Here is a 14,130-nt window from a genome sequence, read left to right as displayed (position 1 = left end):
ATATATGACTTTTTTTGAATTTTTCTCAAGAAAGTACTTCCATTTCTAGAAATACCTAATAACATTTTTTTTCTCTATTACTTGGAATACCCAACCACCTATGAATGATGGTAAAGGATCCATCATTCTAATTCAAAATATTTGCGACATCAAATATGATTTCTATGGAGAAACTCCATGCAACCAGTCCAATCTAAAATAAAGAAAAGACAAACATTTGATAAGCATAATTTCTACTTAACCAATGCTTGTCCAACCGATAGAACGGCTATACCAAGACAATGTACCAAATCTCACAAGAAATCCTCAGGAGTAAACGACAAAGTAGTACACCAAGATCTACGCATGGAATGGAGAAAGCAGGTTACCGGTAGACAATTTCCCTAATATGATTGCTTCTTATTCGTTAATAGAGACTAGGAAGGCCAGATGCATTAGAGATGAAATGATCAGCCGCATAATTATGACTCCATATCTTCAAATTATTAAGGTTTTACTAGCATTGACACCTGAATACTCACTTCCACTTCCTGAACTTGCCATGCTTCCCATGTTTATGCTTGCCATATTTGCCGTGCTTGAACTTCCCATGGTGCTTGAACTTGCCATGGTGACCAGGCATATGGCCATGGTAGCCACCGTGCCCAGCATGATGATGACCATGAGCCAGGTGGTGTGCTCCATACCCAGCTGCAGCCACCGCTGCACCACCGGCTATCAGTGTGCCCATATGAGAACCATGGCCTGCAAGTAGGTGATGGAAATTAAGCACACCGACATCAAAACTTTTCTCAAGTAGACAAGTCTGCAGTATGCATAACTTGCTCTGTGAAAAACTGTGGCTTAGAGAATTAGAAACCCTGCTTGTGAGAATGATTTGTTATTGTTATGTTTATGAGAAATGCTTCTGATCAACTTGCTAAGAATTCAAAAAAGAACAAAAAAAACTTGGTAGGAATTCAGTGACGAACATATATCTTAGTAGAATGGACTAATTTAGCACCTGCAATAGAAATTCTTAGCATGATGTGGGGCAGCAGCACATAGACAGATATCTTGATGTGCTTGTGAGAATGATTCATGCAGTCTTCATAGAAAAATTTAAGCATTCTAAAAATCAGCAGAACTCTACGTTGCAAATAATGAACTGAAAAGGTTTTTTAAACGAAATCATTATTCTTTTTTTCTATTCTTTGGGAAAATAATATGAACCAAATTGTTAAAAGCAACTTGCATGAACTGGTTTAGCATTTGGAGTAAAAATTCATACCTTGATGTGGTGGAGCAGATGAACCAGGATAACCTGCAGGTGGGTATGCAGCAGGGGGATACCCCTGAGGAGGGTATCCACCAGGTGCAGGGGGGTATGCAGCAGGGGGATACCCCTGAGGAGGATACCCATATTGAGGAGGGAATCCACCAGGTGCAGGGGGGTAAGGCTGTGGTTGGTATGCCTCAGGCGGTGGAGGATACCCTGCTGGCGGATATCCAGGATAACCATGTCCATGTAATCCTTTGTCGCCGCTGCCTTCCCCATCATGCTTATCCTTCCCTCCTCCCATTTTCCTCACTGCAAGTGGCTGGCACAATGGGAAAAACAAGGGGGGAAAGTAACAAAAAACGAAAAAGAAGAAAAAAAGAAATAGTAGCGGTAGGTCACTGGAATTGCACTTGCATTCATGATATATAATAAAATTTTATGAGGATCAATCCAACAACACTCATCTAAAGCTGGTGGCCAGTTTGTAGCCCATGCAACCCCAAAATGACTAATGACAGCTCTCAATTTTCAGATTGCATTTTAAGCCTAAGGAACAATCTAAATTAAGATGCATATAGGAAGCTTAACTATATGGTGCATAGATTTCTTCTGGCCTCAGATAAGCCAATGGGCACATGGAAAAAAGAAAGCAAAAAAAAAAAAAAAACTCCCCCTTTTTTCCTATTTCTTGTTTTTCTTATGAAGGTTTAAACCTCATACATGATTTCTGTTTCTTGATCTTTTGCAACGGCAACTAATCCCACAAGTACTTTAAAGAGCTTCGAGAACAAATAAAAGATTTGAGCATCATTTAGAACTTTTTCAAGAACAATAAAATTATACATTTGCCTTAATTTTTTAAACAGTAAAAAAATCAACTCAAATATCCCTCGTAGAATTCATTAGTTGGAGCAAAAACATTGACGATTATCGATCTTGATTGCTATCAAAAATAAAAAAATGAACTAAATGCACGAGGCTCCCATCAATGAAGAGAATCAATATACGAAGCCACGGTATAGAGGTGCTATGTTTGAGACTCGGACAATTCTGTCTCCCACGTCCCGTATCAGACCAGCCCACACTCGATGCCACAAAACTCTATCAGAAACCAAGATCCCAACAATCTAAGAATCCGTCATTCATGGATCCAAGAACATCAGTAGACCTACTCTGTTATCTAAGATCCAAGATCTCTTACATAGCAGAACCGTGTCTGGTTTCCATCCTCCCCACTAGCCAATATCCAAGATTTTCTCGACATACCGGAACCGGATCTTGTCAAACCATCCCGTGCCAAGATTTGCCCCCAGTAATCCCGGACTAATTCATATAGGACATTCTACGAAAATTAAACCCCAACAGATCGAGGACAAACCTAACGGCGATCCCGATCAAGAAAACAATTGATCTGCAGATGAAGTTCTCAAGAATAGAAACCTAACGGCAGCAGCGTCGTCAATGACTCCGATCAAGAAATGGGGAAGAGGCTTACCGACTACGGAGAGGAGAATCGGAGATCCGCAAAGGACGGAAGAGACACACACGAACTCTCTCTCTCTCTCTCTCTCTCTCTACATATATATACGTGTGCGTCTTCTTTGTTCGTTTCCTACTACCACGAGACACCACTCGAAGGGCCCACGCACTGTTGGGGAGCCCACTACCGTTACGGGTAGGTTTGATCGCGGGTCCAGTCTCGGTGGGGCCCTCTGGGGTCTGGCCCAACCATGTGAAGATTTAGGTGGTGGGTTTCTGGTTTAACACCCACTTGGGTGTGTATATATATATATATATATATATCAAGAAAGCTGCATCCGTTTTGATTTTATATCTTTTCAACACTCCACCCATTTTAATTTTGGATTTGTAGAAACTTCATAAAGTAAATAAAATTAGATTCTTAGAAACAAGAAATTTGGTAGAAATCTTTTAGCGTTGCTCGGTAATATTATGATTAAATGCTATTTAGTTTTTTTATTTAGCTCCGGAAATTAAAACCTTTCTCCTGCCACGTTCCAAACACGTGATCAAGGTGGTCCGGATTTGGGTTGATTCACCCACGCGTGAGAAACAAATCCATAAGCGCCAAGCTTCGCATCATCTGCCACTTCAGCGATCCGTGCTTATCAAATCAAACCAACATGAGCCGTCCATCTATCCAACATCAACGGCTGCAACTACCTCCAAGTCCGCACCTCGGATCTGCAACCTCGTCATTGTCACCATAAATATTCATCAAACCCGACGACACTCCTCCGTCGCTCCGAGCGCAGACGATCTCATAACCTGAGGCACGTAGACGATGTTTCCTCTTCCCGTCGATGGCTAGTTTCCTAAATTTCTTTCGTGATCTTTGTGATTTGATCTAATGGCGCTTCCGATTGATGCAGAAGCTTGTAGGTTTTGCTCTGTCCGAAGGCGATGTCGGGGCGAGGGAAGGGCGGCAAGGGTTTGGGCAAGGGCGGGGCGAAGCGCCACCGCAAGGTGCTCCGCGACAACATCCAGGGCATCACCAAACCGGCGATCCGGCGCCTGGCGAGGAGGGGCGGCGTGAAGCGCATCAGCGGCCTTATCTACGAGGAGACCCGCGGCGTCCTCAAGATCTTCCTCGAGAATGTGATCCGCGACGCTGTTACCTACACCGAGCACGCCCGTCGGAAGACCGTCACCGCCATGGACGTCGTCTATGCCCTGAAGAGGCAGGGAAGGACTCTCTATGGTTTTGGTGGTTAGGGCTTTGTGTTTGTTAAAAGTCTTGCTGTCAAGAAACTACAAACGACGGCGGATTGGATTAGTCGCTAATATAATGGTTTCTTTAGTCTAATGCCGTCTGGTTGTCGTCGAAGCTTCGTGTATAAGAGTTCTGTAGCCATTTCTCACGATTATGCAACCAATATTACAGTCTTTCTGGGAATTTGATTTGGTTTTCTCGAGAACGATGGAATGGAGTGGTAATTAAATCATGCCAACCAAATTACATTTAGAGAGAGCTTTAATAGCAAAAAGAAGATTTTTTAAAGGATTTGAAGTATAATTGTAGAGTGAATCCTGACCGTCAATCACCGGCAGCAGCGGAGGAGGAAGCCGGTGGTTTCTCGGGCCACACGCTGATTCTCTCCTTGTCGAATTTGATGAAAAGGGCGCCCGCCGCGGCGACGGTGTAGATCTGGATGAAGATGACGGCCGGCGCGTGGTAGCGGAGCAGCCCCTTGCCGGAGCCCAGCTCGACCAGCAGCAGCGCAGCCAGCCCGAGCCCGGCCAGCCGCCCGTTTAGCCGCTCGCTGTAGGGGGTGAAGCCCACCTCCACCGGCACGCCCCCTACAGCCATCGGCTCCCGCAGCGGAACCGGCGGGAGCAGCACGCTGCCCTTCTTCTTGCCGGATGAACCGGCGCCAGCGCCGGGGGACTTCCGGGCCTTACGCTGCTCGGCCTTCTTCCCGGTGCCGCTGCGGTACTTGAGCCGGATCTGGTTGAGCCGCTTCTCGAAGGAGGGGTCAGCGGCGGTCGGGGACTCCGCGGAAGCGTCCGACTCGGCGGGCTTGTCGTCGCCGGCAGCGGCGCGAGGGGGGAGCAACATGGGCGGCTTCCATGTGAAGAAGGTGGGCGGCGGGCTGAGGGTGGAGGGGAATGGGTTGGATATTTGGAGTGCTTTGCCGGCCATGACTTGCTCTCACACGTCTGTGTGTGGTCTCGCCCCCTCTTCTTTTCCTCTCTTGCGCACCGCAGAGAGCTGTGGATAATGCCGTTTCTTTCTATTATGCAATTTACACTATTTTTAGAAAATAATAATATTATAAATTTATAATATTATAAATAATAATATTTTTAATATTATAAATTTTATTAAAAATATTATAATTGATATCTTAATTTTTAAATCAATAGTGATATCTATTCGAAACCATAATTTTTATTAAATTTCGAGTCAATATTTATGACATATATATTTTTAATAGAATTATAGTGTTTTGATGGGTATCAAAAAACGGTGTAATCATATTTCAAAAATATTATAATTAATTATGTAAATCTTATATAAGAGGGATTAGATTGGTTCACCCATGGATTGATCCATAAGGTGTAATCAATACTGCTCCACTTGCCTTATCAAGAGGTTGTTTTAGGATTATTATAAATGAGGATTATTTTTAAAGAAATATGAAAGGAGATTTCAAATCGAATCAAATTAAAAAAATAATTTAATTCAATTAAAGCATGGTACTTTGAATTGAATATATTTCGAACCTACCTAATTGAATCGATTTTTAATTTTAAATAATTTTAAAAATATATATTTCCAATGAATATTCAATGAACTAGATCAATTTATTTGAATCAAACTATAATTTTGATCCAATTGAAGCTCATAAACTACAAGTGTTTTTTTTTTTAATTTTTGTATTGAAAGATGTCATAGAGGAATAATAATTTCACATGTAGTATTTTTTTTTTAATGATGAGGATATGTAGTGATGCATATAAATTAATAAAAGAATTTATATAAATGAACAAATAGATTATTAATGAAAAAAAATATAATTCATATTTGAAACGAGAGAGTAATACTAAAAAGCAGACAAAGAGGAAATTAAAATCGACTTACCGAGATTAGGAAAATATTTAGGTTTTTCTAGTGTCTTTTGTTGAATCGGTATGCTTTAAATTAAAATCGACTCGATCTGAAGTCAATTAATTGAATCGGAGAAGAGTATCATCTCAAATTGAAACCATTTATAACATTTAAAACTAAGTTATTAATGAATTGATTCCAAAGCAATTCATGGTTCGATCTTTTATTTACTATTTACAATCATATTTTAAAATTTTAAAAAGTTTTAAGGAATTGTGGGTAAAAAAAAAGATAATATTAAGATCATAAATAATAAAATAATATTTTATTATTTTTTAAAAGAGATTGTCAATAGTAAAGAAAGGAACATGACATCTTTTGGGAAAATCGAAAAAGAGAGATTTTTTTTAAAGTCACCTATTATTGCTATATAAATTATTGTTATTACTATTATTATTATTATTATATAAATATTCTTTATACTTTTTCTAAACAAATCGAGCAATTATAGGGCCTAAGACGATCTAGTTAGGTCAATTATAGGGCCTAAGACCATCTCACTTTATGGCTCACTAGGATAAATGCTACACACATGGATCTCTCTCTTCCCCGACAACAGCGAAGAGGGTTTGCAAGACTCAAAACTGTTGGTTGGGCTATTCAGGAGACCGATTCCTGGGGCATCTGCAGTGCGACGCTTGAGAGCGACGCCGCCATATTGATTTCAGATGGGACGCCGATCAACTATGCATAATTACTTATGGACGTCAGTGAGTGGTTGAAGCCGGTGAGAGGTTGGTCGGAACGCCATTTGCATGGATCGGTGAACCACCGCCAACAAAGAACGTCGACACTCACGTCTAGTACTCTGAACTCGAGCCATGGAATGTGGACTCTGCGGTCGAGCATTCATGGCATGGAGTCGAAACCACCGGCGACTGGTACGAATGTTCCGAGGAGAAGAGACGATGGCGATAGAGCAGACTTCACGTTTAATATATGGATTTGGTGGTTTCTTGTCGCAGAACCCACTAGCGTTAGGTGACGGTGCGTGCCTCATCGACGTTGCCCAACAAGGGGTCAATCGATTACCCAATGACGAGGGTTTCTTGGAGCCGAGGAAGACGTTGAGGACGGATGAACGCCGCCTTTGACTCCGCCGTGAGTCCATCAATTCACGGCTTGCCTGTGGTACATGTATCGATATCGACATGCGAGGGAGATACGTGCAGGTATGGCAGCTCACCACACATTCTTCGTGATCCAACAAACTTGAAATCTCTCTTCTCATCAAACCGAATGAATCGAATTAGCAAACAAGCAGTGTTTTATTCAGATTTGCACTGAAACCACATCACATGAAGTAGTAGTTCATCTCTTAGATCGTAAGAAATATAAAGAAAAGCTTAACATGAAGGAAGAAAGAAACTTCACAACACGGTGACGACATCTGTCTCTACCTCCTCTTGTTCCTGCTCCCGAGCAGGAGGGAGATGTAGAAGAGGAACCTAAAGAGGAAGCCCCACGCCACTGTAACCCACAGGCACTCCCACTTGTCGAGCTGAGTGATGCTCTGTTGCTTCAGGATGTCTGTGCCGGTGGTGATGCAGGTGGTGCCGGTGATGTTCGCCCCCAGGGAATTGCTCATGGACTTGAGCACGTTCAGCTTCATCGCGTCCGGCAAGCTACCCAGCGGTGTGTTGTCGAACATCTGAACGCCTCGGGCGAAGCACTTGTGCGGGTCGTCGAACTCGTTCTGCATCACGGCCTCGTAGGGGTACTTGACCAGCGACATGTAGTGGAACCAGATCCAATAGTCGTGAATGCGGTCTCTGGTGATGAAGAAGCCACTGAAGAGTAGGAAGTAGGCCAGTATGGCGACGACGACGGTGTAACCTAGCATGACGTGCGTCACCACGCCGGAGAGGAAGGTGACGAAGCCGCTGCCTGCCCAGAAGGAGGCCAGGACGATCAGCACGAAGAATAAGAACCCCTGCGTGCCCCCAGCGAGGCCGACGGCGAAGAAGGTGGTCAAGGCGAAGGCAATGGACAGGAGGATCAGCGGCGGGAAGCCGACGATGGCATGCGAGAGGACGTAGGAGGAGCGGCGGTAGGCATTGTACGCCGTCTCTCGCATGAAGATGTTGCGCTCCTGGAGGAAGACGGGTAGTGCGTCGGCGCACGTGTAGAACATGGTGGACATGGCTATGGCGAAGAAGCCGAGCCGCTCCTGCACGCCCTTGGGCGAGTTGTCGAGCCGCCAGAAGATGGTAGCCAGGATGAATCCGGTTACGAGTACTGCGCCGAGGCGGATGGCGAACAGCTCCGGCATCCGCTTGGTGTTGGTGAACGACCGCTTGGTGAGCACCGCCATCTCGATCCAGAACGGATTGGCGTGCTTCTGGACGGACGAGGCAGACGTCGTCCTGTCTGTCGCGCCGGAGACGAGCTTGCCGCGAGAGATGCTGGCGCTGATGGCGTCCTTGAGAGAAACAGACGACTCCTCGGCGGTAGTCAGGGCGAGTTGTGTGTTCTGGCGCGACTTGTTGAAGTCGACGAGGGGCTTCGCACCGTCCGGAGTGCCCTCAGACTCGCGGATGAGGTCGAGCGCGAACTCTGTCGGGTTTTCGTTGTCGGGGATCGGGTGGCCGAAGTCAGCGAAGAACCGGGGGATGCCGTCAGGCGGACCGCTGTACACCGTCTGTCCGCGGGAGAGGAAAAGAAGGCGATCGAGAAGACACAGGATCCGGTAGCTCGGCTGGTGCACCGACATGATCACTATGCTTCCGCTGTGAGCAATCCTCTGTAACACCTTGACGACCATGAAAGCGCTGGTGGAATCGAGGCCGGACGTGGGCTCGTCGAGGAAGAGGATGATGGGGTCGTGGATGATGTCGATTCCGATCGACACGCGGCGACGCTCTCCGCCGGAGACGCCGCGGTGGATCTCATCGCCGATGATGGTCTTGGCGGCGGACCGGAGGCCGAGCTGATCGATCAGTGCTTGCACCCGGCTCTTCTTCTTCGAGGCGGACAGCGACCGCGGCAGCCGGAACTCCGCAGAGAACATCAAGGTTTCTTCCACGGTGAGCATGGGGTACAGGAGGTCGTCCTGCATGACATAGGCGGAGATCACCTTGAGGAGCCGCCCCTCGAGCTTCTCTCCGTTGAGGGTGATGGAACCCTGCAGGCTCTCCCGAACGATGCGGTTCGCGAGGGCGTCGATCAGGGTGGACTTGCCGGAGCCACTCGCCCCCAGCACCGCGAAGATCTCCCCTTCCCTCGCCTCGCCAGAGATGGAATTCAAAAGCGTCTTGGTCCCAGAGATCGCCTCCAGCGGCGGGAGTCCGGCGGCGGGGTCGACGGCGAGGCCGTTCGTGCGGAAGAGCGACATCTTCCGGTTCTTCTTCACGCTGTACGAGAGATCGGTGAAGGCGAGCACGAAAGGGACAGGGCGGGAGGCCAAGTGATCGCCGGCGCCACCTCCGGGGGCGAACTCATCGAGCTCGAGGACGTGGTGCTCCGGGGAGGCGTAGCCATCGTTCTCGGCGACGCCACCGCCGCTGTGTGCGTCACCGACGCGCTTGAAGAGCTGCCCAAGGGTGATGGACTTGCCGCCGCCGCCGCCTCCGGAGTCCTGGTTAGCGTTAGCTCGGGTGATGTGGTGGCCGAGCAGGCCGTCACGGTCGATGTCCTCGGCCTCTGCCATCGGGGAGGATCGCCGGTCGAACAAGGATATCATGGTATCGCTTCGCTATCCCCTTTTATCCTACAATCAGAGCAGAGGAAGGAGAAGGTTAAACGGCGGGATAGCAGGGCAGTGTTTACGGTATCCACGGGGATATCGTGTACGTGACCCAAATCCAAAGAACAGTTGTGGAGAAGACTGCGTCGAGCGAGGGAGAGATGAGAGGAGAAGGCAGAGGAATAGCTTGTTGTGGTCATTCAACTCTCTCTCTCTCTCTCTCTCTCTCTCTTAATCACCCTATTTATACAGAGCAGTTTCTTGTGGCACCAAAAATTGGACTTTTGGAGATGGGAATAAGTAGGTGTGGGTGTTTAGCGACACTCGACCATCTACACGACCAAGAATGGAAGTATATATATATATATATATATATATATGTATATATATATATCATACCCAACAGGAGAGAGGCTGAGGCTGCACTTGGGATTATATCATCGCAGGTGGTTGGAAGTTGGGACTAAGTTATCATTGAATGGATTTTCCACCGGGATAGGAGATGGCAGCGGTTAGGGTTTAGATGAGCCAAAAGAGTACGTTTAACAAAGAAGAAGATGATATCAAGTCATCTATTATTATACGTCTAACTTGTGAAAGAATAATCTTATCATTGATATCATTATATGATAACATGTAAATTTGTCGAATGATTATATTTGATATGGTAAGTATTTTTCACCCAATATTAATTAAATAGTAATATCAAATTAGATTTGATATTAATTTTTTTATATTAAATATTTTCTAGAGATTTAAGTCATTTATTAAATTAATCTAGTGTTCCATCGGAAAAATCAATTAACCCAACATGATCAGTGGGTAGAGTGACACTAACTATGGTCAGGTTTTGTATCATTCCGATTTAATGTCTGAGTTAGCACAAGAATTTAAACCTTGACCTGTCTTCTCAATTGTGATGAAGAGGAGACACAGTACACATCTTTGAATTCTCGGAGTGTCCTAATTAATAATGCTGAAGCACGTACTACACGAATCTAATGGCTCGTCGATTTCTTTGTCTTAGGTGAGAAGACTTCCAAATCCATGGCGTCTTATTGCCGAGAAGTTGAAGTCTTCGTAGACAACACGGTTCAATACATGCAAAATGCTGTGGTCTTTGACACTCTCATACATGAATCGACATCAAACAGATTGTTGGAGGAATTGACCACATAAACACCCTCGGAGAAGTCTCACAGAATGCTGAACACTTTGGATGACAAATGAAGAGTGTAATTACATTGCCAGATTGTTGTACGAATAGAACATCACAATTAGATCATCGGCGGGAACCGATACGTCCTCGTTGGAAAGTAATCCGAACGACTCGAATCATCCGTTGAATGAATGAATGAATGAGACCCGCCCAAGTCCACAATATTATGCAGGCCAGGCTTGGGTTGGAACAACCCATCTTTGTTTGATGGGTGCCGTATAACATCTTGATATTTATTTATTTATTTATGAGTACATTCCCCAAATTTTTTTATTTTTCTTGATTAATATTTTTTTTATTTATTTGAATGTGTCAACTAATTTAGTTGGTAAAATTTTTGACAATATACTATAAGGTAATCTCTGATCTTCACCTCATCGATCGTCACTTCTACCTTTCTTGACGACTCTCGAGAAGAGTGTATTAACGAAAATGACAATGGGAGCAAAAGCACTCGGACAAAAACAATAACAAAAGGTGAGACATGAGGAGGCAAGCAAAGGTGACCACGATGATAGAGCGAAGACAATAAATAATAAAAATGATGGAGAGAGAGAAAAGAAGACTACGGTAATAAGTGATGAAGGCCAAGGATTTTATCCTTTTGGAAACTAGTTAGAAATAAGAAACACTTTTGCCGAAAATAAATGGATTGGATGGCGCTAAAGGGAAAAAAAAAATTAAACATGATTAGGAGAATTTACCCTATATTAATCCTGGTTTTACCTAAATAACCTAAATTAGAAAGTAAACTAATCAAACGTGGGATGAGGAACAGTTAGAATGGACGTTGAGCACGCCACCAGGTCAACGGTCATGTACGCGGTGTCTCATGTGGCACCAACCTCCATGCGCAGGCTCACATGCGATAAACCTCGCTTCTCATCTTCGAGTCAACGCTTTATGTAACGTTGACTCTCAATTTACGGTGCTTTCACAAGTCAACGGGTGGGAAACATGCCACACAACATTCTACACACATCCCTCCCTCGTTGAGTTTGAAGCAACATGGCGATGACTTCGATCTCCCATAATGAGCATTGTCAACGATCTCCCGCCCACCCCCCTCTCGTTCTCTCTCTCTCTCTCCACTTGCCCTCCATCGCGTGCATGCATAAAGGCCAAGCTACGGTCAGCTCATTCTCTCGCTTCAGACCTCCATGGCTGCCCACCTCTTTCCTTTTCATCCATGTCTCCTCTGCCTCTTCTTCTTCTTCTTCATCCTCTTTCTTGGAGCTGATGCAACTTCAGGTAAGGCATCATCTTCTTACCTTTGTATTAGGCACAGCTTTTCACCATTACTCTTCATGTTTCCTCACAGGCTTCATCAGCATCGACTGCGGTGCTTCAGATTCCTACACGGACGCCGACGGCATCCACTGGGAGAGCGACAGGGCATACATTTCCAATGGCGAGAGCCGAGCAGTTCAGAGCACCGAATCCATGGCCACGCCGCTGACAACGCTCCGTGTGTTCTCGTCGAGGAAGAAGAACTGTTACCCGATCCTTCTCCCCGATGCCCGACGCATCCTCGCCAGAGTCAGCTTCCACTACGGCAACTACGACAAGAAGGCGGCGCCGCCGACGTTCGAGCTCCAGTTCGACGGCAACAGCTGGGCCACGGTCGTCACCCGGATGGATGGAGCTGTCTACTTCGAAGCCGTGTACGATGTGCGCATGGGCAGGACCAGCATATGCGTCGCTCAGACCATCCCCAAGCAGCTGCCCTTCGTGTCGTCGATCGAAGTTAGGCGGCTGGAGAACTCCATGTACGACGGCGAACCCACCTTCGCCTTCTTCCTCCTCAGAAGGTGGTCGTTCGGAGCGACTGACATCGTCAGGTAACTCTTCTTCCATCGTATCGTCTCCATCCTCTGAATCCCATCGATCTGAAACAAGAATGTTCTCTTCCTCGATCAAGGTACCCTGACGACAACTACGATCGAATCTGGGTTCCTGCCGCAGATTCTGCAGGAGTAACCTCACTATCCAGCGACACAACCATCATGGACACCTCAAATTCGACCGAGCATCCTCCAAAAGCTGTGTTGCTCAACGCTTTCACGACGACAGATCCATCCGCCGACTTGAGTTTGACGTTCGCTGATCTTGTTTCAGCAGCCACCATTCCGGTCTACATCAACCTCTACTTTGCTGAAATGACTTCGCTGAGTTCTTCTGATGTGAGATCGTTCCGGATTGACATGGATGGAAAGACATCAGATCCGATCGTTCCGCCTTACCAAAAGGTGTTGGAGTTTTCGTTCGCCGATCGTGGCGTCACAGCTAGCAGTCAAATGGCGTTGCGAGCTACAGCCGACGCCACCCTTCCCCCCATCATCAGTGCCATGGAGATCTTCACCGGTAGCAGTCTCAGCAACGGAACAGCCGAATCCGACGGTGAGTCTCCGCTTGCGCCAAACCTTAACGATAGCGTCTGATCTCTCTAATGCATGTCTGATGGTTGTGACAGCGAAGGCGTTGACAATTTTACAGCTACAGTTTAAGGCTCTCAGTGACTGGAATGGCGATCCTTGCCTCCCGGCAAACTACAGCTGGGATTGGGTTGGATGCAGTTCTGATCCAGTTCCACGAATCATTGCACTGTAACACTCTCTTTGTCCTGATGTGTTCTCTCTGTAATCTGCGATACTATCCATGTCACTGTGCCATGAAACTTCCTCTGGTGACGATGATCAGGTATCTTGCTGGGTATGGGCTTGCTGGAGATCTTCCAGACTTCAGTGACTTGAGTTCTCTGCAGACCTTGTAAACTTCTTTTTGTGACAGGTGAGATATATGAGGCCAGCAGCCTTGTAAACTTCTTTTTGTGAAAATAAAATTCTATGCAATGCTAATGAAGGTGCAGCTTCACAAACAACCTGGCCATTTGTTCACTCACTAACGGACACAAACAACAGGAATAAAAGAGAATAATAACTGTTTTGAGTCGATCTTGAAAAAGTACCAGATTAAACTGCAGTAACCATTGACTCTTCCACAGAAGTGTTAATGCAAAACGTGGGTACCTTAGATTTCTGATCTTAGCATTCTACCTCAGCTACTAATTTAATTGGATATTACAACCTAAGCTTGAAACCAGCTCAGATACCGGTTTAAAGATCCAAACCCAAACCATATTAGACTCTAATTGACCCCAAAAACTGAATTATAACATCAGCATAGCACAACCAAATAAACTAAGCTGAAAATACTAGACTATGCAAATCTAAACTAGTCCGGACTGTCACGGACTTAGCTGGAATTGCCTAAGTCGTGAGGCACCTTTACATTATTTGTCCGTAAAGGATCAGCCTAGTTGTAACCTTGCT

The 14,130-nt window shown here is 45.7% G+C and overlaps 4 protein-coding genes across 7 annotated transcripts; 2 read left to right on the top strand and 2 right to left on the bottom strand.

Annotated features, from left to right (window-relative positions):
- Window positions 1–194: 194 nt before the first annotated feature.
- LOC103989748 (glycine-rich protein A3) lies at window positions 195–5,003 on the bottom strand. 3 transcript variants are annotated; one of them, XM_065189295.1, is made up of 3 exons: window positions 4,318–5,003; window positions 1,271–1,570; window positions 195–744 (listed from the first exon to the last, which is right to left on the bottom strand). In XM_065189295.1, exon 1 carries the CDS (start codon window positions 4,923–4,925, stop codon window positions 4,320–4,322), a length of 606 nt encoding a protein of 201 aa, XP_065045367.1. In that variant the 5' UTR covers window positions 4,926–5,003; the 3' UTR covers window positions 195–744; window positions 1,271–1,570; window positions 4,318–4,319. The 3 variants fall into 3 exon arrangements, with proteins under 3 accessions (XP_065045367.1, XP_009406968.2, XP_009406970.2); XM_009408693.3 differs by lacking the exon at window positions 4,318–5,003 and adding an exon at window positions 2,757–2,902 and having other exon boundaries at window positions 1,271–1,580; XM_009408695.3 differs by lacking the exon at window positions 4,318–5,003 and adding an exon at window positions 2,757–2,853.
- Window positions 3,434–4,178, top strand: LOC135677224 (histone H4). Its single transcript, XM_065189296.1, has 2 exons — window positions 3,434–3,555; window positions 3,655–4,178. The coding sequence occupies exon 2, from the start codon at window positions 3,686–3,688 to the stop codon at window positions 3,995–3,997; it is 312 nt and encodes a 103-aa protein (XP_065045368.1). The 5' UTR covers window positions 3,434–3,555; window positions 3,655–3,685; the 3' UTR covers window positions 3,998–4,178.
- A 2,140-nt stretch (window positions 5,004–7,143) lies between the features above and the next one.
- Window positions 7,144–9,783, bottom strand: LOC103989744 (ABC transporter G family member 6). Its single transcript, XM_009408690.3, has one exon. The coding sequence runs from the start codon at window positions 9,574–9,576 to the stop codon at window positions 7,291–7,293; it is 2,286 nt and encodes a 761-aa protein (XP_009406965.2). The 5' UTR covers window positions 9,577–9,783; the 3' UTR covers window positions 7,144–7,290.
- Window positions 9,784–11,885: 2,102 nt separating this feature from the next.
- Window positions 11,886–13,582, top strand: LOC135677882 (uncharacterized protein At1g24485-like). 2 transcript variants are annotated; one of them, XM_065190295.1, is made up of 5 exons: window positions 11,886–12,049; window positions 12,120–12,639; window positions 12,720–13,198; window positions 13,272–13,404; window positions 13,499–13,582. In XM_065190295.1, the coding sequence occupies exons 1-5, from the start codon at window positions 11,959–11,961 to the stop codon at window positions 13,569–13,571; spliced, it is 1,296 nt and encodes a 431-aa protein (XP_065046367.1). In that variant the 5' UTR covers window positions 11,886–11,958; the 3' UTR covers window positions 13,572–13,582. The 2 variants fall into 2 exon arrangements, with proteins under 2 accessions (XP_065046367.1, XP_065046366.1); XM_065190294.1 differs by having other exon boundaries at window positions 11,889–12,639.
- Window positions 13,583–14,130: the final 548 nt, after the last annotated feature.

Source organism: Musa acuminata, chromosome BXJ1-6 (genome assembly GCF_036884655.1).
Source record: "Musa acuminata AAA Group cultivar baxijiao chromosome BXJ1-6, Cavendish_Baxijiao_AAA, whole genome shotgun sequence".
NCBI classification, from domain to species: domain Eukaryota; kingdom Viridiplantae; phylum Streptophyta; class Magnoliopsida; order Zingiberales; family Musaceae; genus Musa; species Musa acuminata.
The sequence above is the reverse complement of the archived record's forward strand: the minus strand, read 5'-3'. Positions and strand labels throughout refer to the sequence as shown.

Coding starts and splice junctions, on each gene's coding strand:
- LOC103989748 (XM_065189295.1), bottom strand. CDS start 4,925: ATGGCCGGCAAAGCACTCCAAATATCCAACCCATTCCCCTCCACCCTC.
- LOC135677882 (XM_065190294.1), top strand. CDS start 11,909: ATGCATAAAGGCCAAGCTACGGTCAGCTCATTCTCTCGCTTCAGACCT. Junction 12,640..12,719: donor GGAGCGACTGACATCGTCAG/GTAACTCTTCTT, acceptor TCCTCGATCAAG/GTACCCTGACGACAACTACG. Junction 13,405..13,498: donor GTTCCACGAATCATTGCACT/GTAACACTCTCT, acceptor GACGATGATCAG/GTATCTTGCTGGGTATGGGC.
- LOC103989744 (XM_009408690.3), bottom strand. CDS start 9,576: ATGATATCCTTGTTCGACCGGCGATCCTCCCCGATGGCAGAGGCCGAG.
- LOC135677224 (XM_065189296.1), top strand. CDS start 3,686: ATGTCGGGGCGAGGGAAGGGCGGCAAGGGTTTGGGCAAGGGCGGGGCG.